Source organism: Pavona decussata, unplaced genomic scaffold, assembly GCF_977016875.1.
Source record: "Pavona decussata unplaced genomic scaffold, jaPavDecu1.1 SCAFFOLD_106, whole genome shotgun sequence".
Classification (NCBI taxonomy): Eukaryota; Metazoa; Cnidaria; class Anthozoa; order Scleractinia; family Agariciidae; genus Pavona; species Pavona decussata.
Window position 1 is genome coordinate 929,100 of NW_028145520.1, and position 27,662 is coordinate 956,761.

A 27,662-nucleotide genomic window follows, 5' to 3' on the forward strand; every position below is an offset into this window, starting at 1 on the left:
AAACAATAATACACTTATTGTTATTGAATGTTTTTTTCAAAAAGTGATGACATCACAAACTGTTTCAGTACAAACATAAATCACAAAATCAAGAATAATATCTTAGCACCAATAATGTACACCAGGTGAGAAACAAAATGACACTCTCCAGGGATGACGTCTGTGTAATACACTGTACAGATTTGTGTATAATTTAATTTGTTTACAGATGGATGTGGCAAAGAGTGAGCTGGAAATTTACAAAAGTCAGCATGAAACAGCATTGAACCAACTCAAAGAGGCAAAAGACAACTTGAGTAAGGCTCTGGAAACAAGGACACACAGGAAGAGGTACCATGTGCCCAATAATGTCACAAACATTAAAATGTGAAGTTTTTTTTTACTGATACTCTTAGTTGTACCATTTGTCTGTAATCTATGGTGTTGTTGTTTGCAGTGAAATCCAGTCTCTACAGGATGAAGTTCCAGAATTAAAAAACAGGTTAATGAAGGCAGAGGCAGACTTGGTGAAAGCCATTGAAGGAGAGAAAAAAGCTTCTGAAGAGGTCAGTTGACAAGAGAAAAGATTTTATTATTTACAATAGATTGCTCTGCTAGATTGGTTGAAGAATGAGCCTGCTCTTGTCTGTCATTGGTTTTGGTTGAGAGTATTCCAGATGCCTACCATAAAATTTTGGTAACGTAAATACCATATTGTAAGTAGCTAAGTACTTACAAGTGAATCTCTGCCTGAAACCAACTTAAACCGACTACTATGTTTTACATGAATTCAATGTTTTATCACATTTCATCAATGTCTTTCAGCTTCGTAATACAAGAAACAAAGTTGAGGAAGTGAGAAGTTCTCTTCAAGCTTCACACAGCAGGTTTGTTTGTGTGTTCCATGAGTATTGTTTCATTGGTCTATGAAACTTATGGTAGGGTTGCTGAATAGCATGCTTAGGAATTCTACTAGTTCTTACCATAATCACAAGAAACAAGTTATGATTTTCTTGGTCCATTTCATGTTCTTTAAGTGTTAAAAGACCCCTTTTCAGTCATTTCAATTTGTTTTTTCAAGGTTTTAAATGTGTTTATTTTTTTACAGAGGTAGAGTCTTGGAGGCCCTTATGCAGCAAAAGGCATCAGGGAAAATTAAAGGCATTTTTGGTCGTCTGGTGAGGGTGTTTTAACTTATATTCTGAATGCACATAACTCAAAATAAAATAAGCACAAGTCTAAACACACTGACTGTGGTCACTCTAAAGGGCTAAATCGTGATTGAGTCTAGTTGATCATGTGAATCATGCTTTTGCTGCCAAGTTATTGATAAGATAAGCAATCTTTTCAGCAGATGTCATGTCAAAACTGTCATCATAGCACCAAGTGCACCGACAGTTGAGAGCTATTGGTTGTGCAATAAAGTGATGAATTCTGGACTAAAGAGATATCCAATATTTTGAAAAGCTTTCAACACTTGCCTTGTGTCTTGCATTTTCATGGTTGTCAACCACTAATGTGAATATAGGCAAGCCATTTGATCAATAAAATTAAGTTACAGGACATGAATGTTTTCAAATATGATTACTTTTCCCTGATTATATAATATTTTATAGCCTAAGAATTATCATACGAGAAAATACAAAAAGGAGGTCTAATAAGGAGCTCTTCACAATGCAGCTGGGGAAATAGAAAGTAATTCATTATTGCAAAATATCAACTGTTCATGGTCATGATATATGTGGTTGCAAATGATATGCTCACCAAACAGGCTTTAGATTGAAAACTCCAAAAAAAATCTACTTTTTCAGACGCTTTTAATCAACCTTTAAATCGTTTAAGTCTGTCCCTTTTGGTGTCCATGAAAACGCCGTCTGTCAAAATCTCAAAAGGGGCATTTTTGGGGGTTACACGTGAAATTTAGTGTGATTTAGCATGTGTTAATTAATAATTAATTAACACATGCTAAATCACACTAAATTTCACGTGTAACCCCCAAAAATGCAATTATTGCAATTTAACACTGTACTGCCACCACACTCACTGAAATAATGAAGTCCACATGACTTTGATTGAGCAGTCTTCATAGCATGCTGATAGTTAATTAGCCCATGGCCTCACATGATGGCTGTTGTTTTTGTGAAGTTGTTCTCCACAACTTACATTAGTCCAAAATCAAAATTTTGTGTTGAAACCCTATTAATTTCATCTTTCCTCATCAGCCAGTTTTTCAGGAAAAAGTAAGACATAAACAGATTTTTATACCAGGCCAGGAAAAAGGACATTTGGTTAGAGAAACTGAAAATTCTACAGTTCTACCTCAAAGTCAGTGAACATGTAGTCTGGAAATATATTTTTGGCTTGGTTCTAGGTTTGATCAAGTTATTTTCTTGTTGGCAAGGTATCTAGTGGTGTAAAAATAATTATTGATCAATTATCTTTACTAACAATAGTTCATCACGTATAGGCATTAAAAATTGATTGTGGTCATTGAATAGTGGGGACAATTTTTCACCCTGATTGGTGGCTACCCTGTTTTGACTGATAGCTGTGAATGGACATGTTTTTCCAGGGCGATCTAGGTGCTATAGATGACAAATATGATGTAGCCATAAGCACAGCATGTGGTGCACTGGATAACATTGTATGTGACAGTATAGACACTGCTCAGAGGTGTATCAGCTTCCTCAAGCAAAGCAACATAGGATCAGCTACATTCATTGGCCTAGACAAGGTACATTTAGTTGTGATACAATCATGTGGATAGTTACTGACAGCTGTCCAGGTACTGGGGTGCTAAACTTGGACAAATAGAATGTTGTTAAGATGGAGTTATAATATAGATTCTCTTGTGGAGATTGATACAGAAAGTGGAATCCTGTCCAGTTCAAACCATTATGAGAGAAGTGAAAACCAAAATTCAAAGGGGGGGGGGAAGGGGTGATATTGTGTTAGGTTTGTCAACTTGTCTGGTCAGTGGGTCAATGAATATTTTGTGCATGATTAGCTGTAGGCGGCAGCGTTGCCCATGACAAAGGCCTGCATGAGTTTGAACAGCAGACTCTCCTCCATCCTGGTCTGCAGTCTCTGGCATGCTTTTTTACCCTGCTGTAGAGAGAGAGGCTAACTTTTTGTGATAGGTGGTGTTCATGTTTTTGGCAAGACAATAAGTTGATGGTATCACCTGCCCTCCCTGGTATCATCCTTTGGCAGTTCTAGTTCCTGCCCTACCTGCTGGGACAGATTGGGGATTCCCTTTTATTCCAAATTGCTATCTCTATATCTCTGTACATAGAGGAATTCATAACTTGGTAGTCAGCTGCAGCTGAGAGCTGCTTAGTGAGGTAACTTCAGCATGTCTTTATTATTTTGTTCCCCTGCTTTGCAGGTAGAAAAATGGAGGAAAGATGCAATGTCAACTATCCAAACGTAAGTTGATTAGATTTATTTTGTATCCTTTTGTACAGTATTACTATATAGACATATCCTGTAACTCAAGACTGACAAATTTAGATGTTTGTTTAAACTGGATGGCTATGGTACAACAAGGGGTTGCTGTAATTTTAGATGCAATTTAATTAAAGGAAGACAGGTTCAAAAATATACTGTAACTGTTATTTTTTTTGAGGTTACACTTATGTGTGGACAATTATTTGTGTATACTAATACAGTCGAACCTCCCATAAGCGACCACCCATAATGTCAAGGATATGTGGTCACTTACGGAAGGTGGTCGCTTACCAGAGGTCAGGCCACAGGGGGTCTAAACTTCAAGTAATTTACATATGGTAATATCGGAGACCTAACCGTTTGCCAGTGCTTATCGAAACCCATAGTTATAATAACGTTTCTTAGCTACAAGTATTTTAAGACTGGTCCAAAATTATTTTAGCCAAAAAATCTTAGGGTCTATAGTGATTATTGCTTGTATCTCACAAATTACTTAAAACAGTGATTGAGACAATTATTGTGAAAGATACTTGACTCTTTCGTTTCTCCAGGTAGCGCTGTCTAAATTTTTCAGAGAATGGAACATAAGCAAAAAGAGTTTTTTTCCTACAAGGGATTCAATCTGATTAAAGTTTGTTTCAGTGTGAAGTATAGTGCATGAGTATTTTATCAATTATTTCAATGCTAAGCTATATCAGGAAGCACTTCCGGTAGCTCCGTCTGTGAGATTTTCAGTGTCCGCTGTAATGGTGTAGCCAATATGTTACAGCGACACATTTTTCAATTTTGGCCGTGAGAGATACAACAGATTATGTGTCAAGTGGTCGCCTTCAGGAGGTTAAAAACAATTTAAAATTTTAAACAATCATCTCTAAAAGTGGTCGCTAATGAGAGGCGGCTGCTTACGAGAGGTGGTCGCAAAAGGAGGTTCGACTGTAATTGAAGGGCTTAGTGGAAAAACAGCACAATTAAGTGATGATTTGGCCTTAAAATTCAAATGTCGTCATTCAAATAAGCTCTGATTTGGTATACAGACTTGTTGTCATGTTAAAAACATATTTCAGTGTTTATTTTTTGGCCTCAAGCCTGTGATTTTTGTTAGCGTCTCAAGAAAGTAAACAATTAAAATGAAATTATAACTTGATGCTGAGTTTCTTTTTGTTTTAGTTTAAAAGAAGACAGTATTAACTTATACTTTTTTGGCAGGCCAGAGAATGTACCACGCTTGTATGACTTGGTCCGTATCAGGGATGACCATATACGCACTGCATTCTTCTTTGCTCTGAGAAACACTTTAGTAGCCAGTGACCTCAAACAAGCCACAAATATTGCATTTCAGGTAAAGTCTGACTCAGGTACCACTTTGATGACTCAATTAAGTAAAGTAAAACTGTACTAATCTTCAGTTATTTTTAAATTTGTGAGCGTCAGTGTGAGTTTTGATCAACCTCAGAATCATTCAACTTACTGAAGATCAGGTGTTTGATCTATTTATTTTGAAAGAATTTTGATATATTGGTGTGTATCGAAACGGAACGGTATATAATCTGTATATAATCAGTAATAATAATATTAATAATCTTTATTTATATAGCGTTATTTCTACTAAGAAACCAGTAACGCTTTACAATAATAATACATGTAAAATATGTGATAACAATACATGAAAATAATAGATAACAGTAATACCTAGATTTTAGATTGTTAGCTAAGTTTTATCTTTCTTTTTGTTTTTGTAATTTTATCTGTTTATTGGTGGGCGTCCTGTAAAGTAGCTTCTAGCTAAGCGGAGTGCAACGTAAAATAAAGTTCCAAGTGCCAATACCTAAAATATACAAAGACTGTAATATGAACAGCTAATCAAGATAAATATTTACAAGAAAAACAATTCAACAATAATAAAAGAGTCAAAAAGCCTCTTAAAAAGAGCGTTTAAAAAGAAATGTTTTGAACTGCTTCTTAAAGGTGCTTAAAGATTCAGTTTCTCTAATATTGTTAGGAAGGCTGTTCCATAGCATAGGAGCATTCACAGAAAAAGCTCTTCTTCCATATGTCTTGAGGTTGTACCGCGGAACAACGAGGAGTCTTTTGGAGGAAGAGCGTAAAGACCTGGTCGGTTCATATTAAGTGATCATGTCAGAGAGTGGCGCAATGCCGTGGTATGCCTTAAAAACTAGTACTAGGATCTTAAATTCAATTCTGACAGCAACAGGCAACCAGTGGAGTTCTTTAAGTATCGGAGTAATGTGTTCAGTCTTCTGAGTGAATGATAGTAAACGAGCACCGAAGTTCTGTACATATAGAAGTTTTTGAAGGAGGTTTTGTGGTAGTCCAGATAGTAGCGAATTACAATAATCAAGTCTGGAAGTCACAAACGCATGTATATAATTTGTTTTATCAAGTGCCTTAAGCCTGGTTCACATATGCCGGCGAACTACCTGCGACATAGCTGCCGCTACTGCCTGGGATACTGTTCCTACATATGAGAACATACGCCGTCAGTAACAGCAACCATTGCAGGCCCTTGCCACCAGCAAGCCTGCGAAGTTGACTTGAGTTCAACAGGCATGTTGGTGGTTCTTCCTGAATGCCAGCCAAAAGAAAAAAAAATTACATGAACGGAGCTGGGGATTGCTGGCGATGTACCAGCAGGAAATATAGCCCACAATTCATTACATCCAAAATGGTGGATAATGTGGATGTAGAAGACGATGGTGACGTTTAAGCGTGCTTTTTTAAATTAGCTTGGGGTATGTCCCAAGTACACTGGAGCCACCACTGCGATGCACCTAGGAAAAGAAATCACATCAACCAGCGACTGCAACGCAGGTCATCGCAGGTAGGTCGGCGGCATATGAGAACCAGGCTTAAAACTGATGTTATTTGACTCAAATGTTGTTCCGTATGTGTAGTACATCATTGCCAAATTTCAAACATCAAGGCTGTCATTTCTTAGGGATCCAAGAGATGGCGTGTGGTGACATTACAGGGTGAACTGATTGACCAATCAGGTGACATGTATGGCCATTCCTAATAGCAGATTTGAGCTAACAGTTTACAGTGCTTTGCTTGTGCTTTGTGGTGTACATCCAGTGCAGGTTATTCCAATACCAGAGCTGCTGAAGTCGAAAACTTTATTTTCCTGTTGTTTTTATCACCTAATTGCCTTAATTAACATTTTTTTAAGGAAAAATGTACTCTTCAGCTCATACTTGTAATATTTAACACATAGAGTCAATTTTCTACATCACCACAGATTATTGTTATTATTCTTAGTTGGTCACTGCTTTACTGCATTATAGCACAAGGCAGGTTACACATTTCATAAGGTTCAAGTGTCAAAAGAAGCACAGTACTACTATGCATATTTGCTATGCATTACCTGTGCAGGATCCTGTGACACATGCTATTTTTTTTGTGCTCGTGCATAAATGCTTATACCTGCATCATGTTGGTTACAAGTACATTTCTTCTGCTTCTCCTTATACTCAAGCATTATACATATAAACCAACCCCGAGAAACTACATTTCTCTCACCACCTTTTTTTGGGTCTGAAGGTACAATGAGTGGTGGAGGGAATAAAGTTGTAAAAGGAAGAATGGGTTCATCTATTGTGTCTGATGTGAGTCCTGAACAGCTTGAAACCATGGAGAAAATCCTAGAGAAGGAGACCAAGAGAGCTGAGGTATGCATGCAATACCACAAATTTAGCCAGAAATTGAAAACTAAACTTGTCCATACATTTTCTAGCAGGAGAGGTGAATATACCAGAGGTGAATATATACAGTGGTTGTCTGTAGAATGTCAGGACACTTGCTCTTCTGGCTAGAACCAGCTTATTTCACTAATCAGACTGTTTTGCATGCTAATGTTAGTCAATAATCATTTCTGACATTGTTATGAAGCTTCTTTCGTATGTAATTTAATGGTGGTGTCATAAGAACACCAAGATGCCGTGGTTTACTTGTTGTTTTCCCCTGATAAGTTTTATAATTGTTCCATGCAGGAATGTAGAGAATCCAAGAAGAGCCTAGAAGAAGAAGTGGACGAACTAAGAAAGGAATTATCAACTGCAGAGCACCAGTTACAAAAAAACAACATGGAGATCAAGGTAAACAGCTAATGACAGTTAACAACTGTCTTTTCTATCCTCTACTTGCATTGAAACATGCTCTGTATTTGTAAAGCTTGTTATTCTGTTGGCAATTTCAACCACCAGCAACATTTCATTGTAGCAGCCAACCAAAGAAGTCTGCATTTTGTGTATCTACAATCATGGACAAAACTCGTTAAGAAAACTGCAAATTTTGCACTTATAGTTCAAGCTACCTTAAAGAAAACACCGCCTGGAGAGTACCAAACCTTCACTGCCCCCCCCCCCCTTAACTTAAGGGGGGGGGGCCAGACGATGTCCCAGCCTTTTTTCAGTGACAGAGCAACATTGATGTGGGGGAGGGGGGCTGCGTTGTTGACATATCATTGTAGTGGTCAAATTTGGAGATCGACTAAAAGTTTCTTAACAGTTTTTTCCATGATTGTAGTATTTATTTTACCTCTAGATCAAACTCTCTTGACAATGTATTTTTCTTGTTGTTATTGTTGAACTGATACACCCTGTATATTGTAATTCAGTTAAAGATGCTCAAATTGTCATTGATATGTAATTATATTTTTCAAACTTGTCATCATAGGCTCTGGATGAGCAAGAGGAGACTTTAAAACAACAAATAGTACATCTAGATAAAGAGGTCAAGGACAGTACCCCTGACAAGGCTAAGCTCAAACAACTGCGAGATGCTGTTAAAACCCATGAAAAAGGTAAAATTAAAAAAATCTAAGATAGAACATCTAGATAAAGTACATTTAGATACATCTAGATAAAGAGGTCAAGGACAGCACCCCTGACAAGGCCAAGCTTAAGCAACTGCAAGATGCTGTTAAAACACATGAAAAAGGTAAAATTAAAAAATCTGAGAGGAGAGATATCTTTGTGGTATTAAATTAAATCTGCTGGTGATAAAAAGTCCAACAATTAAATTAGTTTTGAATAACCCACAGCCTTTGCATTACTACAACCTCAGGGTGGATAAATCGCTATATATTCAAGGGTTAGTCAGTTGTTAGGCTGTTAAGTGTCATCATTGCCAAGCAAGGTCTGAATACTTTTATTTAGTTTAAATACTAGGACAGATTTATTACTTGTAATCAGTGTTTTCTTGAACACACAGCAACGTTTGAGTCTTCATAATTTGTTTTTCTTTTTCTTACCTGCATACCAGTATTAAATGTCTGTATGCATCTAACTGGAACAAGTGTTTTTTTTTTTTTTTTTTTTTTTTTTAACTTAGGCTGTTCTGTTGTAAAACTGCAGTAGATTTTCGCACATTTGTTTTTTGTTAATTGAATTCCAACATTTTCTAACATTAAGGAGAACCTGAAGTTTAACTAGAAACTTAGGAAAGTAGATTTTTAATACTTGCTCCTTTATTGCTTTTATTATATTCTACAGAATGGCAGACAGCAGCTGCATCAGCAGCTAAGATTGAGGCACAAGTACAGAGGTGATTTGAGTTTAAGTCTGTGTTCATTATTTGAAACCCTTTTAGTCATTAATCACTGTCTGTTTGTGGTACACTAACTCTTCTCTTGTGAATAATTAAAAAAAAGTCAGGGCACTTGAGACATGTACATTACTTAATTATCACATTCATTTCACTGAAATGTCTGAAAAGAGATTTCTTTTGCTTATTTAGCCTTCACAAGCAAATTATGGAGATTGGTGGTGCTAAGCTCAAAACACAACAGGTCAGTTTTACAACATGATGCAGCTTACGCATAATTTCCTTAAAGCTGTAAATTTTAGTAACCTGGTTTAAGTGATGCATTAAAATTGTCAAGTTCAAATGAAACAAAATAATTACTTAATAGAGCAGTTTTCAATTTGAGTGTCAAAAGTAATTGCACGAATGCTTTGGGTTTGCTTTACTAGGCTCTGTGATTGGCTGACAGAACTTGCGCCATTTTTTCTATCTATGAGAACCAAAACCAATTGAAGGGCTGGGAGCATAACCGACTTATGTTGAATTTCAGCCCGTTTTTCGATGTAGCTCAGATTTGTCCAAAGTTTTGCATGTGAACTTCAATTCGATTGAAAACCATTGTCCAGTATTTTTTCAGGCCGCTTTGTGTTTCGTATTAATGCCATTGAGAAATTTTACCATCTTGTAAAGATATATCGGTAACATTATAGACACTGGATGACCAAAAGGACAATGCACTGAGTATTAAATACTTGTATTCAATATACACTCGTTGTCTTTGAAACACGGCACACGAAAGCGGTCTTTTTCGCGGGAGCAACGAAAAGAATGCTGTCACGCTTTTATTTGATTCTGTTACAAACTACTACGTACGTGACAGGAATGTCAGAAATGTAAACAGTTAGAGAAAATGTGTCCATTTCCTGGCGTAAAATCCAGCTTTGTCCCATTTGTCGACATATCACTCTTGATAACGCAAAATACTAGCATTCTACACGATTAACAGGAAGACATGTAGCCATTTCAATGATTAACGGCAGTTCTATTAAAAGGTACTGACTATCTCTTCTTTTCCCGAGCAGTCGGTGTTAACCGTTGAAAATCTATGTTACTCGTACTTTTATTGAATCATTGCCTTGAAATTGTCAAGTTAATCGTTACATACCGAATTTCAAGCCTGGCAAACCACAACTAAGGCTTGCAAAACACCTTGCACATGGCAGGATTTGTCTCTGATGCTCCCGCGGGATTTGATAAGCGAATTGAAAAATTGTTGGTACCAATATAAGCTTCATAGTTTCCTTTAGGTCTCCTCACCATTGTTACATCTATCTTTTTCTATTTTTTTTTTGTTTTTTTTTTTTTGTTTACATTGTATTTGTGGTGTGGCAAAATAAACTTACTTACTTAGTTACCAGTTGGTTTGTTTGTGAAATGCCAGAATATTTTTGTGACATAATTGAAGACAACCATTTCTGGTTTATGCATGCACAAATCATTTGTCAGTTGTGTGAATGTCATTTTTCCTGTATATTTCCCAGTGGATTAAAAACTCTGTTATACCAGGCCTTGTACTGTGGTTTTGGTAGCTTGCTGCAGGAATGGATGATTAATAATTATGTCATACAGTTTCCTCAGCATTCCTGCACATTGATATTTTCCATCTGTGTCCTGTTCCCTTCCTTTGGCATTGTGTTACTATTATTGATATTGTAATCATCATCATTATTATTGTTATTTGCTGAACTAGGGTCGTGTGGATGCACTGACTAAAGTGATAGATGAGGTAGCTGGACAAATCACTAAAACAAATGTTGCCATAAAAACTTGTCAGAGGTATGCTCAGGTTGATTGTCAATAGCTTGATGAAAAACTGTAGTCTAGTACCGTTGAAATAATGGTTGATCAATTTTCTATCAATCCATAAAATCTAGGAATACCAAAAAGGCAGAAGGTAATGTGAAGTCACTTGAGAAAGAGATTGAAGAAAACAGTGCCCACATGGAAAAGCTTGAGGTAGGCAAAGTGACTTTGCACTATTAAGTTTTACACTCCCCTCACAATCTTTAGAAATAGCGGATATTGATCTAGTAGACTGTTTAATAAGTAGCTTATCCATTTCTTTTAGTTTGTTAAATGTGGCTAAATGTAATTTAGGCAATGTTAGACTTGAGCCAATGCGTTCAGTGGTCATGTTTGTGACAGTATGTGATCTGTGGGGCGATCCATACATGTAGGTCCTGGCAGGGCCGGTTCTTGTTGTGCAATATATTCAGCTTGCATTTTAGCTGATCATCATGGATCATTTGCTGTGCAGTGAATTGTTGAGGATTCTTGTCAAACTCATCTATTGGTGATGAGTTTAACTAGTACCAAAGATCTTATTTCTGGGGTGTTCACTTCAAAATTCTCAAGTGTTCATATTTGATTGATCATTTTATGAAACTAACAAAATGTTTGAGCTAACATTTTTTTTAAATTGTAAAAGCATATTAACCCCTTCTAGCCTAAGTTTTCTTGGTCCAATTTTCCAAAATGGCAAAGAAAAACAATGCTCATAAAGCTCGTTTAAAAGCCCGTCTTGATGAGTGAAATTCATTTCTCATTTTAAGATAACTGAAAGAAGTCAGATCTTTGATAGAAATCGACTTTTAAAACGTAGTGATCAGGACATGTGATAGGTCTACCCCCAAGCTGTAGCTTAATATGCAGCTTTTCATGCATAGAACCTCCTGAGATATGTTAGACGCCGTGAGTGCAGAACTATCTGTGAAGACAATTTCTGGACCTTTGATTCCTTCCCCCCCCCCTCCCACTCCCATCCGAACCTATGGCTGAGTCAATCAAACTGCGATATTGTACCTCACACTAAATTGCGCCGACATAGGCTTTAATACGAACCCTGCTTAAAGACCATTGCTCCATACACCACCCTTGGATTACTGGCGATTGAAATCAATAGTGAAGCAGAAAGCGGAGATTTCACAAGCAAGAGTAGATAAAACCCTCAATTTACTTCTCCTGGCACACCAAACAAAACTGTACCAAGAAACATCTGATAAGAAGACTGTTAATTTTATCTGCTCTGTATGCTGACTTGGGCTAACCCTTGGCTAATAATAATTGGATTATTGTCAAAAGGGTCTCGTCATAGCCAACACATACGAACGGTTCTTCTTCAAAGACATTGACTGCTAGCTGTCATATATATTTGAATTGAATTGTCACAGCATGTTTATGATGAATAGGGGCTAAATACTACACCTGTGTATCAATGACTGTACTAAGTCATTTGGAGCTTTATTCAGTACAGTGTATAGTTCTGTTCATCTTTCAAAGCCAAGCAAATCCCAAGTTGTAGCTCCATTACTTTCAAAGAACTTTCTGCCATCACCATATCATCGTAATCACAGTGTGGATACCTTATTAGCCTCATAAAGTTGACCTGGCCAGTTGTCCTCACCTCTCCTCCACTTGGGGGATTAAATGATCCCTACAGCTGTGGACATAAAGCTATTGGAATGATGTTCCTCTGGCTACAAAGATACACCCCTGCAACTTAAATCTCTTTCTCAATGTATCTCTTTAAATCATTAGGACTAAGAACACCTCATATCAATATATGCTTCTTCTTACCACCCCAACACTGAAGACCATTTGGGCAGTTTGCATCGTGTCCCAATGCACATTACAGTAAACTGCTCATTTGAGTCCCAAACCTGTATGCTGTCATGCTTTTGTGTGGTAAGGGCAAGTGTTAAAGTTACAAAGATAATTTTTCAGGAACATGTTAATTAAATGCAACCAACAGTACAATAATGTTTGTGCATGTCATTGATTTGTAGGAGGAGTTCAAGGTTTTGGAGACAAAAGCCACTGAAGTTCTAGAGGACTATGAAAAAGCTCAGGTCTGTAAAAGAATAGCCTAATAAACAAATGGTTATCATTACTTGTGAAAAAGACTTTTTATAGTGATGCTTTTATACCTGATTATGAATGAGGCAGGTCAAGTTAGAAAGTAGCTTTCACAATAGTGCACAAAGACATAGCATATGCATCTAATAGTAAATAATCTAAAACATTAACTTTCAGTGGAAAAATTTACTGTAATCACTTTTAGGCAGTTAGTTTAGAACTAAATAAATTTTCACATTGTTCATGTCATTGAAACTTCACCATAAATTCAGTGCTTTAATTTATTCTTTTGTAAGAAAAAAGTCTGCTGTGTAATTTTTTTAATGTGTGTAGCTGTATGTCATGTATATTTTATCTCAGGTGAGTTTGAGTGTGATCATGTTTAATTAAAGTATCATTATTCACCACTGTAGCTTATGAAAGAACTATAGCTGTTAACTTTACTCTGGTGGTTTAATCCTTTTTCTTGAACTGAAGCTGAAGAAGATTTATGCTCTCGGAAATCATAATACACCCAGCAGATTATGGGGTCAGATCTACTTTAAAGTACTGTAGCTGTATGCTTCTATCCAACCAGCCAAACACCACGTAACACACTGGCACCCAAAGCTCACTATCTGATAACATGATCATGAAATTGATGTATAGATTTTGTATTTTGGTAAACTAAACACTAGTGTTGAAAGCATGCAGTTGAAAGACTTGAGCATATTCAGCAAATCAAGGTTAGCAGGAATTACATACGAAATGGAAGGAGAAATGTTATAGAGAAATGTCTAAAGGTGTGCCAAGCTGATCTGTGTATTTTTATTGGTGGTCCGAAGTCATTTAACTGTTAAAATCGTTGTGCCATGGGCCCTGGATGGTTTGACCTATACAAGCAAACTTGGACAGGTCCAAATGAGTTGGGTATATCATAATAAGCAACTTCCGTTATAATGTCAAGTAACCTAAGGGAAAGTCAGACTAAAACTATTCAATTAGTTCAATCACACTGGGAGAAAGGTTTAAAAATCTGCAAAGAAACAATGGGGCATAAATAGGGCCGCTTGTTCAAACTTTACGGCTTTCTTGTTATATCTTGTCCACACAGCAAGAAATGTCGGCAATGGAGGAATCGTTGGAAAATTTGAGAAAGGAATTGGAAGCAGTTGAGCAAGAGGAGAATAAGCTGCGAGGGCAAGAGGTGGACATTAAACATGAAATGGACAAATATGAGTCGGTGTTGAGAGATAACCAAAACAAACAAAAACATTGGCAGAAGGAGGTACGCTGGGTACATGACTGTAAAACTGTAATAATTATAGTGACAAGCAGCTATTTATGACATTTAAAGCTCCAAGCCACACCAGCTGAAGGGGGCATTATCAGAGTAGAGAACCACCTCAAAATAGAATCTATTTGTTTTGTACAATAACCAAGACATTTCAACACATTTCGTGAACGAGCATCATGTTGCCTGAGCTGAGTCAAAAACTTTCCAGCAAACTCAGTTTTAGACTACTACACACATGCAATTGTGATCTTCTGAATTAGAGTATAATCCGAAAGAATTTCACTTACAATATTTTCAAAACTAACCTTTATTCCAGAAGGAAAGATTTTTTATTTCCTGACCCCAAAATATTACAGAATGTAAGTCGCTTCACTGCGATTTGTAATCAATTACTCGCCATTACTGGATTTCCATCAGCAACATATTTCGACAAATATTTGGTTCCTTTTCACATCACAACAAAGTTCTAGCTTTCCTATCCTGGTTGAGGTCACTTTCAACAGTCTTTGCCCAATTTTTTAGTATAGGCAGTTTTCCTTTCCTGCAAAAATTTGCCAAGGTTTGTCCTCTACTTGCAAAAACAGTCTGCAAAACTTTGTTGACCATTCGCTCTAGCTGGACTCTGGACTCTGATCACGTGCGCCACTCACACCACTTGATGACGTCAATCGTGCTTCTATACTCTAATCACACACTCCTCTAGACGAATCAAATACGTAATCTACCAACATTTGGTTGTGTCTTCTTTCTATACTTAATTGCTCTTGTTTTCGTTGCCCACTACACTTAGTACCAGCATTTACAATAACATCATACAACTCAGTCATACTCTGATCATGCAAAAAGTGGTCATTCAAGGATGACAGTGAACTGTCACTCTGATGTCGTAGTTTTCACAATGTTACCTACTCATGGGCTTTTAGCAGGAAAAAGTTGTATTGTTAGATGTCATGCCACCCTAAACTAGCCAGTGAATGGCCGTTTTTATGCTAGAGACATTAAAGTCGTCTAGATGCATTTAACGTCTGAGACATTAAAGCCGTCTGGTATAAAAATGGGACACATAAAAGTAGACCTAATCTCAACTTCACTCCACTTTCTGCCCCAAGACTCCTTCAAGTTCTTCTTGGCCGCCATATTGTTTAAGCATTAAGCCTCAATTTCTAACTCGTGCCAGTCGTCTGTGGACAAGTCAGGGCTAAATGCATCCCAGTAAGGGCGTCCCGTTTTTATACTAGACGCATTTAACGTCTGAGACGTTAAAGTCGTCTGTTAAGAGCGTCTAAACGACGCACTTAACTAAAGATGTTGAAGTCGTCAGACGTTAAATGCGTCTGTCTTATTTACCGTTTTTATACTAGACGTTAAAGTTGTCTCGAGACGACTTTAACGTCTCTAGCATAAAAACGGCCAATGCATAGTTATAGTAAGAAAAACTCCAGCTATTTAACAACACACAATATAGCAACCAAAAGTTGACCAGTATACCACCAACAGTCAATTGAAGGGCTGGGAGCATAACCGACTTATGTCGAATTTCAGCCCGTTTTTCGATGTTGCTTGGATTTGTCCAAACTTTTGCATGTGAACTGCAATTCGATTGAAAACCATTGTCCAGTATTTTTTCACACCGATTTGTGTTTCGCATTAATGCCATTGAGAAATTGTACCATCTTGTAAAGATATATCGGTAACATTATAGACACTGGATGACCAAGAGGACAGTGCACTGAGTATTAAATACTTGTATTCGATATACACTCATTGTCTTTGAAACACGGCACACGAAAGCGGTCTTTTTCGCAGGAGCAACGAAAAGAATCTGTCACGCTTTTATTTGATTCTGTTACAAACTACCACGTGCATGACAGGAATGTCAGAAATGTAAACAGTTACATTCTCCAAGAGAAAATGTGTCCATTTCCTGGCGTAAAATCCAGCTTTGTCCCGTTTGTCGACATATCACTCTTGATAACACAAAAAACTATCATTCCACACGATTAACAGGAAGACATGTAGCCATTTCAACGATTAACAACGATTAACGGCAGTTCTATTGAAAGGTACTGACTATCTATTCTTTTCACGAGCAGTCGGTGTTAACCGTTAAAAATCTATGTTAATCGTACTTTTATTGAATCACTGCCTTGAAATTGTAAAGTTAATCGTTACATACCGAATTTCAAGCCTGGCAAACCACAACTAAGGCTTGCAAAACACCTTGCACATGGCGGGATTTGTCTCTGATGCTCCCGCGGGATTTGATAAGTGAATTGAAAAATTCACCACGGCACAGTCATCACTACCAAGGAGGGATTCTTTGGACAACATTTCGACCAGTTCCTGTGAACTGCATTCATCAATTTCATAACTTTTCAAAAGATCCATAGATGTTGTGCGTTTACAAACTTCACCAAACAAAAGGGAAACCATCTAGCCAGTAATACGCAAGTTGGTTATCCCGACCGCCTTGATCTATTTTGGGCTTGTTACAACCCGCAAAAGCAAACCATGATATCATCACAAACGTTGCTGATAGAAACAACAACTGGTGTGACTAAACACGGCTCGTGGACAGTGGAAACTTTTAGGCTACCGATAATTTGGAAAACGAGTCTGATGTGGACAAAACCTATAAAAAAATTTGCCTTTCAAGCGCGTTCACTTGTACACAAGCAAACTACCAAATCCCCTTCCCCTCCCCCTGACTCAATGTTGTCTTTTGAGTCACGAACAGTTTCCTGGCAAACATCACTTGCCACATCAACATTGCATAAGGGGGAGGGGGGGAGGGAGAAGTAACTGAGTAGAATTACGAGGGGAGAAACAGTAAGTGAGTGGTTTTTTGGCTGTCTGTGTTTGGTTGTCATTGCATAGGGGGAGGGGGTGGGAGGGAGAAGTAAGCAAGTGGTTTTTGTTCTGTTCAAGTTTGGTTTTCTCAAGGAGTTTTGTCCACCATTGTAAAACCGCGAAATGTTTTGAAAACCAGGGAGAGCCAACATACTGACATACTGACCAAGTGGTGACCTACAGTCTACCAACTTGAAAAACATGTTGATTGACACTAGACCAAATGTTGGTCAATATCTCAGCTCAGTGTCACCAGAGATGTTGGTTGATACTTGACCTACAGGTGTCTTTAGTTAAGTAAACATGATCCATAATTGATAACAACAGTAGAGTATGATCCATTTTTAGTTTGTGCTCTGTTGAAAAAAAAAAGAATACCAAAAATCAGACTTATGTACCTTATGTCACTGGTTTGAACTGAACTATGTCACTTTGAGAAGTCAACTCATTATACTAAGTCGTAAGTTGTACTAGCTAATTGGCCCACTTTTGGGTTGCAGTACTTTATTCCATTTTAGTGTGTTCTATGTCTTGATGAGATATAGACTGCCTGGTTTTAAATAATTTATGAAAAAACTTAAATCTGATTCAAGATTTTGAAAACTTGCCTGCAGTCAAAAACATGGTTGCAATTAAGCAACGTCAAAGCTCTTGAACAATGTCATGCTCTAAATTTTTGCCAGAGAAGTGTGAGGAAAATGCCCTTGTGGGGGAGGAACATGTGATAAGCCCAAAGAGTGTCTGCATAAGAGGCTAGTGGTTCTTTTGCTTGCAATTTAAATTAACAACACCATCACCTCTATAAAAAAAAAACATAAAGACATCCAAAGTCCAAGTGAGCAGATTCCGCCTCTTTGTATAAATTTTTATGTATTGTGTTGTTCTTGTCTTTAGCTGAATAAATTATCGCTGCAGTCACTGAGTAACTCAGCTGATGCTGAACAAGAAGAAAGTCTTCCAACTCTGACACGTGATGAACTGGATAAAGTTGATAAAGAAACTGTCATGGTATTAAACATTTCAAGCTTTGCAGTTCGCTTAACTGTAAAAAAAAAACTCCTAGAGGTTTGCAGTGCATTTATCAGCCCTTATTCTTTCAGTATGAAATCACTGTTTCTGAAGAGAAGTTAAAACAGATGAAACCTAACATGGCAGCCATTGCAGAATATCGTAAAAAGGTAAAGTTATGTGACCTTGTTTTATATTTGTCTGCATGCGTGTGTTCTTTTACTTTTCACAACTTCAGGTAACAAATGGTAGTTTTCATTGTCCCAAATGTTTTAGAAGCAAGATCTAAATCATGTATTCACAAATCTTGTCAAAAATTTCAACCTGAATGCAAATCCTGTACGAGAATTGATAACAATTCAGCTTTTTTGTGGGTGGGTGAATGATGAATATTATAAAATTTTCTCAGTTTATTATTTATAACTGTAATTGAAGAAAAATGAGGGAGCAGAAGTTAATTGAAGCAAAAATGTGATACTCTTCTCCAGTGAGAGCAAATCATACTAAAGTGGATATAGCTAAAAAAAATGTCATTAGTGGATAGCAGCTTGCACCGCACAAGTAAAGTGTCGTAATCTTACTCTGTAGGAAGAAGCATACCTATCGAGAGTGAAGGAGCTTGATGAGGTGACGTCAGATCGAGATCAGAAAAGAAAAGAGCATGAAGACATGCGCAAACAACGTCTTGATGAATTCATGACAGGGTTTTCAGTGATCACAACAAAGCTGAAAGAAATGTATCAGGTGAACTTTGTTGATATATCTCTCTCCAAGTTACAAGGCATAATTAATCAAGGACAAAACATACAGTAAACCCCTGACAAAACAACAATGATTGTATTCTTCCTTTATTTATTTTATCATGCACAGACTTGTCTTAACTTGCTTTTCATCTATATGGTTCCAGCGTGACCTACTTGAACTGGTCCATCTACAAGAATCCATGACCAATGACAACACTGATTAAGAGGGAAAGATGTCAAAGTTTTTCATAAATTGACCATACCTTTGAAGGATCTGGCTATAGACAATTTTTTGCTCTTTGTGCTGAATTTTCAGTGACCTCTGTCCACCTTCATCACAGTAAAATAGCTCATTACTGAAGCTACTTGAGGAACCACATTAAAAATTACAAATAGAAATCAGCCAAGCATTAAGAACCTCTTTTCTTTGAATTGTGTAGTTCCAGAAAATATCTATACCCCCACCACGGAGGGAATTTCACATAGGACCCCCCCACCCCCCAGGATTTTCCATTTTCGAGGTATTTTTTTGACCCCCCCACCCCTTCGGAAATTCCTCAAATACAGAATACACCCCCACCCCCCTCTGGAAAAGTTTTATTTCAGAAGAACGCCTCAAAAATCAGTTTGATGTGAACATTTTAGAAAATATATCAAGAACTGCCTACACGAGGAGAAAATATGCGTTATCGAAGAGCGCGCGCGCTGTTCAATTTCACCGGTAGAGTTTGCCAAAAAGCTCTGGATACTGAAATAATTGTTACCTGTGGTCATTGACATCCAACTTTACCATTCGCTTCGCTGAAGATTTTAAATCTAAATTGTTGGAATAAGTCCGGCAATGCAAAAATGTGTTTTCATTTAATTTGCATATGTCATGTTTACGTTCCTATGCAAATTTGCAAGAGATCAAAAGGATTATCGCTTTAGTTCTACTCAATCAACATTTCTCATGGTAATCAATCAGTCTAGTTATTTTACTCGATAATTTTCCTATTGAATCGGAATAGCTTGGACAAAATAAGCATTAGTCGGGCAGGGAGACAAATTGACCTTTCAGATCGTAACTTGAAACCGCAGACGAAATGGAGCCGCAAAACGAAATTAGCATGTTCACGTTCTTATGCAAATTTTGTGTGAGATCAATAACGCATTAAAAGAATGTTGAATTGGCTCTATTTTGCTGAATTTTGGCATAGAAATTAAGTTAATAGTTTTGGACTTTGAGTTGAAATACTTTGGACAAAATAAGTTTTAACACGGGTCAGTTTTGACAAACTGATAAATTGACCCCGGGAATTGACCTTTGCCGGTACCTTTATACAAAAATAACAAACGAAATATTTCAATGTTTTATGTAAAATTGGGGCTTTTACTTTATAGCCATACAAAAGTTTACCTTTTAAACATTGGTACAAATTCAATTGTAGCCAGTGAACAATATTTTTCTACGCAAGAAAGTTTCACAAACAACAGTTTTATATTAACTGAGTCACGCAACGCAGACAAAGATTTCTTGTCTCAGTTGGAGCACTTCGCTTACAAAGGCTTATCAGAGAAAGGAAACATGTTTTCCATGTTACAAGGGTTTCTTTAAAACAGTTAAACAAAGTTACGTCTTCAAGAAAGATCTACAAAGTTGCTAAGTTTGTAAGTTACAATTTTGAACAATTATGCCTGACGTGAACGTGAAGTTGACCCTCTGGAAACTTATCCAACCATTCACCACTCCTCCCCTCTGGAATTTCCTGGGCCATTGACCCCCCCACCCCTCTGGAATTTCCAATTCCCTCCGTGGTGGGGGTATGGATATTTTCTAGAACTACACATTGCTCAATTAAAAGGAAACGTGATATGTATATAATAATCAAAGCTAATTCTTATAATTTAAACCTTCAGGTAAAAGTAGAAATACAGAACTTTTTTTTTTACATGGTATTCACTGTACAATGTTAGTATTTTGTACAATTATCTGATTGTTTCCTCCCTTTATAAAAAATGGTACTACTTGTCAAATAAGATAACTACATTCTATTCAGTATATACCAAACTCGTGGATTGTTAACCTGTTCTTTTTTTTGTGCTTGCGCTGACTGGCTGCTCAACATTGCCCTGGATTTTGCACATTTTGCACACAAGTTTTTCTGCCATTTTGTCAGAAGTAAAGTGACTATTAATAGGACTGGCTATCCACTGGATTGATTTATACTAAGAAAAATTATTAACCCCGGTGTCTGTGAATTTTGGTAGATGTTTTCCTTGCTGTTCCACAGCTCAGTAAATATCCTAATCCACCAATATCTATACACATCTTCATGATAAAAAAGATGGTTAAATCCATTTGGATATCACACAAACTGTAAAAAGAAAGATCATTCTGGACAAAAGGAAGGTAATGATCGTTATGTTGATTTGTTAGATGATCACCCTTGGTGGTGACGCTGAGCTGGAATTGGTTGATAGTCTTGATCCTTTCTCTGAAGGTATCGTTTTCAGGTAAGAAATTACAATAATATTGATGTATATCCAACTCCCTTTAAGAATGTGCAATGTGTTACATACACAACTTTCCAACTGAAGAGTTCGGCTGGAATGCTGGTTGGTTGTTTCCTTTCCTAGTACACATATGCCAGAAGCTGATTTACAACAGTTGTCTCTATGAAACTACCTTGACATAGCTGATTACAGTAAGCTGACTAAATATATCTATTTAAAAAATTTTTGAACAAAGATGGTAAATTCTAAGCTAAAATGTTTGTCTTTCACTTGTAAGCATGGGACGAGGAAAACTCTTTGTCTCTGACTCGAATCAATCCGATGACCTTTCACAAACCAGTGTGCAGTGTCATGCATTTGATTCCCTTCAGGGACTTGGATTTTGCAAATTTTTGAAAAAAATTGCGGAACTTTGATGGTCTTCTAAGCCTGCATAGCAGGTGCTTAAATCATTTATGAGTGCAGTTTAGTTCAGGCACACACAAGGCTTGCACAAGAGGAGAGAGAAGGGCTACTTGCTAACATGACCTTGCTTTGTCGTTTGCCACCCTAAGTAACAGGATTGTGGAAGGACTCGCTTATCTGTCAAAATAAATTACCATAACCTGAAACCATTTTTGAGCAAAAAAATAGTTTTAAATTGTGAAAACTTGGGTCAAGGTCATATTTTAGTCTCTACAAGAAAAATAAATAAAGTGGAAGTGTTGCAACAAAATCTCCTGCAATTTGGGATCATTGTTGAGAGAGTTGCTTTTGCATTATACCTAGCTATCCCTAGCCATACCTTTAGCACAGTCCTCACCTAAAGAGTCAAATTATTGTTTGGTTTACACAACTCAATCATTGAAAAGTTGGGGAATTTTATTTTATCTAGGCACAAGGTTTCCATGTTGGCAAAGGTAATGTCATTTCAAAAATGTTATGAAGGAGTTGCAGCTTGCTTCACTCTGTGTACACTTGTGAGAAATAAACTGTTCTGTTCCAGGCCACTAAATACAAAATGCCATGCAAATCAACTATTATTAATAGTGACAGTGCCTTTTCTACAACAAGTCTTAGAGTATTAGTGATGTCCAGTATTACATGTAAGATGAATGCTTTTCAATTATAACTGAAACCATTTTGATACTTAGTGTGAGGCCACCAAAGAAGAGCTGGAAAAATATCTCCAATTTATCAGGCGGAGAGAAGACACTTAGTTCACTGGCTTTGGTTAGTGTACATTTCACTTGTAAGAAGATTTTACCTAATGTGAGTGAAAGCGTTTTGTGCGGAACTGATATTTAATTGATCTTTATAGGTATTTGCTCTTCATCACTACAAGCCAACACCACTCTACGTGATGGATGAAATAGATGCTGCTCTGGACTTTAGAAATGTATCTATTGTGGCCAACTATATCAAGGTCTGTGGTAATGCATTTCTAGTGTTTGTTGGGACATGTAATGGTTAAATGCTGAGTTTTATACCTGGTTGTTCAAAAGCCAATTAACGCTAATCCACGATTAAAAGTTAATCAAGGTTTCCATCACGCTCATTAAAAATGGGTTTAAAGGCTAATGTCAAGCTAAAGGTAAAGAAAAGGTCTAAGTCAATACTGAAGGCAAAAATCTTTTGGAAAAATCTTTATTGATTAGTGATTAAACTTGAAATTAAAGTTCACATTAATCCATGATTAGCTTAATTGGGCTTTGAACAACTGGGACCTTTTCTTTAGTTAAATAGATCAGTGAAATTTACAGATTGCCAGTGCTCAACAATAACAATATTAATAAATATACAGTAATAAGAATTCATGTTACTTATCTAAAGGCAGGGTGAAAGTAGCAAGTTAACTAAGACATTTGATATTTACAAACTAACTTAAAATGAGCTGATTAATATTAACCTTATTGCTTCATGTTATGGAAACTGGATTAAATTCTGGCTGCATGGTCCACTTAGCCTTGTAGTGCAATGCTAATGTTACTGTGTGTGTTATGAGACTTCACCAGTGTTTCTTTAGTTGCCATTATTTAGCTGCAATGAGGCCTCATTGCCCTATTTTTCTTCCATTTGTTTTGTACTTTTACCAGGAAAAAGGGGAACCTGATAGGTGTTAATTGTATTCATAAATCTGAGTAATGTATTTAGTGTCATCTGACATGAGCCATTTATATACTACAAGTCAGACTGGATGGACAACTTCTTGGACAAACAAGTCATCTCAGATGGACAAGTTATCTAAGTGCAAAAATGATACAGATGCTATTTTGGATGCATACAAAGTACTCTGACTTTTGGTCATCTTAAAAAGCCCATGAAATAATTTTTGTGTGTTGTGTCCTTCAGTTTATTATATGTAGAGAACGAAAATAATCATTTCCAGAAAGGGACAAGGAAAATTTGTTTTTAGCCACTCAAAGATGCATAAACTAAATTCTTTTTAGGATGCTGGGGAGAATTGAGACCAAAATTGGCATGAGAAGAATCCGTTGACTAAGTGGCTTGTATAATGCCCTAGAATCCTTATATTGGATGATGTGAATATGTTTTTGGCCTTCCAAATACAGTCAGTAATCACTATACTTTCTGCTGTTAAATTCTTACTCAATGATCAGTAATCATGGTGAAATACATGCAGCTTGATTTCTTACCATGGTTTCTTGTTGTGATCTAAAATAAAATCAGTCGAATAAACATACATACATAGTTAATTCAGTAACTCGAGTTTCACGCACTAAGCGATCATCAAACTGTACCGTTGGAGTATTCAAGAATATGAGCGCCAGATCTCTTGACAAGGCGAGGAAAGATTTCTCTAAGATCCTGGGCGAGTTAGGCCTGCAAATAACAGCACAATCCAACCTCAAGATCGTGAACTACCTTGATGTAACATTAAACCTTACCACCGCAAAGTATTATCCATATAGAAAACCAGATAACAACCCGCTCTACATTAACGCGAAATCCAACCACCCTCCTTCCATCATCAAACACCTTCCAGCTTCCATAAGCACCAGAATCTCAAGCTTATCATGCGACCCTGATGAATTCAACAAAGCCTCGCAGACCTACAATGATGCCCTCAAAACCAGCGGCTACCATGAGAATCTTCGATATGTAAATATGAAAAACCGGAATAATAACAGAAGCAGGAACAGACCAAGAAATATCATTTGGTTTAACCCACCTTACAGTGAAAATGTCCAGACGAATGTTGCAAGATCGTTCCTCTCCTTGATCGCTAAACATTTCCCTAAAGCGCACATCCTCCACAAGCTGTTCAACAGGAACAATGTGAAAGTCAGCTATAGCTGCACGAGTAACATGGCAAACATCATCAAGCGCCACAACGCAAAGATACTGAGGAACAGCAACAATGAGCCTGACAAATGCAACTGCAGGAAGAAAGACCTTTGCCCTCTCGATGGCGCGTGTCTTGCAAGCGGTATCGTTTACAGTGCAGACGTCACCACCACATCCAACGGTAATAAGATTTATATAGCAATGAGGGAGCATACTTTCAAAACACGATATAACAACCACAAGCTTTCCTTCAACCACCGCAAACATTCACATGACACTGTTCTCTCCAAATACATCTGGGACCAGAAGGATAATGGCACCAGTTACACGATCAAATGGTCCATTATCAAACGAGCAAATCCATATCACGGACATCCCTCGCGCTGCAATTTGTGCTTATCTGAGAAGCTCTGCATCCCATCTGCTGACAAATCTACCCTCCTCAATAAACGATCCGAGTTAATTACCAAATGCAGGCATGAAAATAAATTCTACGCAGCCAATCAGAAGCAAGATCGCTCCAACCGCCCTCCTTAAATGATAACTCTACAAACTCCAACAGTACAGTCTGATGATCGCTTAGTGCGTGAAACTCGAGTAACTGTGTTACATTTTCTATCATAAATTTATATTTATATTTCGCTCTGCATGTTTTTGCATCGAGCACTCCTGCGACTGAGTGAAGCAATCATTGCATAGTTTCTTTGTTTACATGGTTAATTCAAGATGTAAGCCTAGTTACAAAAAGACATCTTGAAAGGGAAGTAAATCCTTGATCTTTCAGATGATTAAGCTAAAATCATTTGTTCATGGAAAGAGATTCAGATACCTTTTTAGGTGCAGTTGTACTGGGTACAAAGTTGTAAATTTATCGTGAGTGAACATGAACATATTCACACTGAAGCACAGAAATAGAGGATATAACATAACCGCGTGGAGATACGAAATTTCTCTTTGAGTGTTGAAAAATATTTCACGAGTGAGCGGAGCGAACGAGTGAAATATTTTTCAACACGAATGAAATACCAAACCATTTTATTTTCGCTGCGAAAGGCGCAATTTCTTATGTAGCCATAGTAACGGTGTTATTTTCACGTGTGAAAATAACATGTTATCTTCACGTGTGAAGATATCACGTTTTCCCGCGAAAGCTCACCTGGTATTTCACTGTTGTTTATATAATAAAGAATTTTATCTTATCTGGGACGTTGATGCTCATAAAAATCAATTTCAACTAACATTCTCACAAGCAAAAACACTGAAATGCAGCAAGATTTTGATGGAATTTATCCCATTGACTCCAAATCATATGCTGTTATGAAAGCCTTAACATAAAATGGGGTACTGAGCTAAACAAATAGGCCATTCTAATGGAGAGAATGTCCTATAAAATCTGAATGCCCATCAAAGTTGAACTAGCAAAACATTTTTGAAACATAGCAAGATCACAGTTTCACTATATTTGTCTTATTAAAAAGTTTTTTCGTTTAGGAGAGCTATTTATAGTTATTTATGGATTTACTGAGGTACTAGGTCAGGCATGTCGTCTGACAGGGTGTAGATGGTACCAAAAATTTGTTTACCAGTACATGCAAATGTATAGCAATGCAAAGTTGTGCAAATTGGTTAGAATAAGAATATTTTGAGACTTGTTTATGGGATGGCAAAATTTTTACAATATTTCACTGGTTGCATGTGACTAAAAGAAGGCTTAACCTCTTAAACTCTAAGTACAAGCTATTTTTGCCTGAAGAACAGAATGAGTTGAGAACCGAGATACATTGCAATAAAATCCTTTTGATGTCTGCAGACGATTTAGATCGCCTACTCTGTTCTCTGAAGGGGAAAAGGCAGTGGTTATGCAATGTTTGTGTCAAGGATTTATACAGGCCGAATGTTGTGCAACTATGATAACAATGCGTGTATGTCATGTTTGCTCTTGTTGGCCATGATCCTAGCAGCATTCTCACATCACAGTATTGCAAAATGATCAATCTGACTGCACGGCAAATGGAACCTTTTAGTGCAATTACCTAAACTTTGACGCAAAAAAAAATCAGGATTTGCCTTTTTTTTTTTTCAACAATTAAAACTCTTTAGTTTGAGATCATCTAAGGTCAAATTTTCCATAGATCAGAAAAGGAAAGTTTAATTTCAAAGACACCTTATAGTGCAACTGCAAAAACCATCAACACTAGTATAAATTCTCGAATGTTTGTGTTAGGAAAAGAGAACCAATCAGATTTTAGATGGATAAAATGCAAACTGTACAGAAATTGTTTTTGTGGTTTGTTCTTGCAGTTTGATCAAGTGTCTGATTGGCCAGAGAACAATTAACATTTTAGAAGTGCTCAAAGTTTTTGTAATCGCTCTGTAACAGACAGACAAACTAACAAACAAACTGAGTGAAACGTGTATGTTCAAAATCCTCCCCATCCTGTTTTGACACGCAAAATGACTTGTCCGTCCAAAACGTTATCCATCTTGTAGTGTGGAAATTGCTGACGCAGTTGACAAATAACATCAACAGTATACAATCTGCATGTTGTCATTTTTCCCTAGAAAATTGCCTTGGACTGCGATATACCTTTTTTTCTTGACTGAAGATTGACACATTTTCTTTTTAATTTCTTTCAGGAGAGGACAAAGAATGCACAGTTTATAATCATAAGTTTACGAAACAATATGTTTGAACTGGCTGATCGACTCATTGGCATATTCAAGACTGATAATTGTACAAAGAGTGTTGCCATCAATCCACAATTAATAACATCAAAAGCATGATTACACAAATCAAACCAGCAGGGCTCCTGCATTCAGTAGCTAAGGGGCACTTAGTTTTATTTGAACATGTTCAATGATTTTTTTTGTGTGTGTAAAAAGAAAATAAACCATACAGTCTCCCAAAAACAAGGCAAACTGTTACTTTCCTTCCAAATTTACAACTGTAAAACATATTTAGCACTATCTGTATCTAGCAACACTACCATTTGACTTCCAACAAACCAGAACTTTTTATTACCGGCACAGAAACTTATTTTCATGCGGACATTAGTAGAATCAGAAAGTGCAATCTAGTTACCAGTTTGACATTAAAAGCATTTATAATCAACAGA

At 37.0% G+C, this 27,662-nt stretch overlaps 2 protein-coding genes across 2 annotated transcripts in view; one reads left to right on the plus strand and one right to left on the minus strand.

The window, feature by feature from the left end:
• LOC146471123 (structural maintenance of chromosomes protein 4-like) overlaps nt 1-27,662 on the plus strand; it is a 53,608-nt gene extending 25,946 nt beyond the window's left edge. The window contains exons 14-37 of the mRNA XM_085121128.1: nt 209-330; nt 437-545; nt 805-866; nt 1,088-1,157; nt 2,552-2,713; nt 3,368-3,408; nt 4,636-4,768; nt 6,386-6,440; nt 6,988-7,115; nt 7,437-7,541; nt 8,122-8,248; nt 8,940-8,991; nt 9,184-9,235; nt 10,721-10,806; nt 10,905-10,986; nt 12,816-12,878; nt 13,979-14,152; nt 17,906-18,019; nt 18,112-18,189; nt 18,608-18,763; nt 21,182-21,258; nt 22,392-22,470; nt 22,559-22,663; nt 27,184-27,662. Coding sequence (XP_084977254.1) covers nt 209-330; nt 437-545; nt 805-866; nt 1,088-1,157; nt 2,552-2,713; nt 3,368-3,408; nt 4,636-4,768; nt 6,386-6,440; nt 6,988-7,115; nt 7,437-7,541; nt 8,122-8,248; nt 8,940-8,991; nt 9,184-9,235; nt 10,721-10,806; nt 10,905-10,986; nt 12,816-12,878; nt 13,979-14,152; nt 17,906-18,019; nt 18,112-18,189; nt 18,608-18,763; nt 21,182-21,258; nt 22,392-22,470; nt 22,559-22,663; nt 27,184-27,330 — 2,379 coding nt within the window. The 3' untranslated portion in view covers nt 27,331-27,662. The remainder of the gene's footprint in view (nt 1-208; nt 331-436; nt 546-804; nt 867-1,087; nt 1,158-2,551; nt 2,714-3,367; nt 3,409-4,635; nt 4,769-6,385; nt 6,441-6,987; nt 7,116-7,436; nt 7,542-8,121; nt 8,249-8,939; nt 8,992-9,183; nt 9,236-10,720; nt 10,807-10,904; nt 10,987-12,815; nt 12,879-13,978; nt 14,153-17,905; nt 18,020-18,111; nt 18,190-18,607; nt 18,764-21,181; nt 21,259-22,391; nt 22,471-22,558; nt 22,664-27,183) is intronic.
• Nucleotides 22,635-27,177, minus strand: LOC146471124 (uncharacterized). Its single transcript, XM_085121137.1, has 2 exons — nt 24,431-27,177; nt 22,635-24,081 (listed from the first exon to the last, which is right to left on the minus strand). The coding sequence occupies exons 1-2, from the start codon at nt 24,811-24,813 to the stop codon at nt 23,925-23,927; spliced, it is 540 nt and encodes a 179-aa protein (XP_084977263.1). The 5' UTR covers nt 24,814-27,177; the 3' UTR covers nt 22,635-23,924.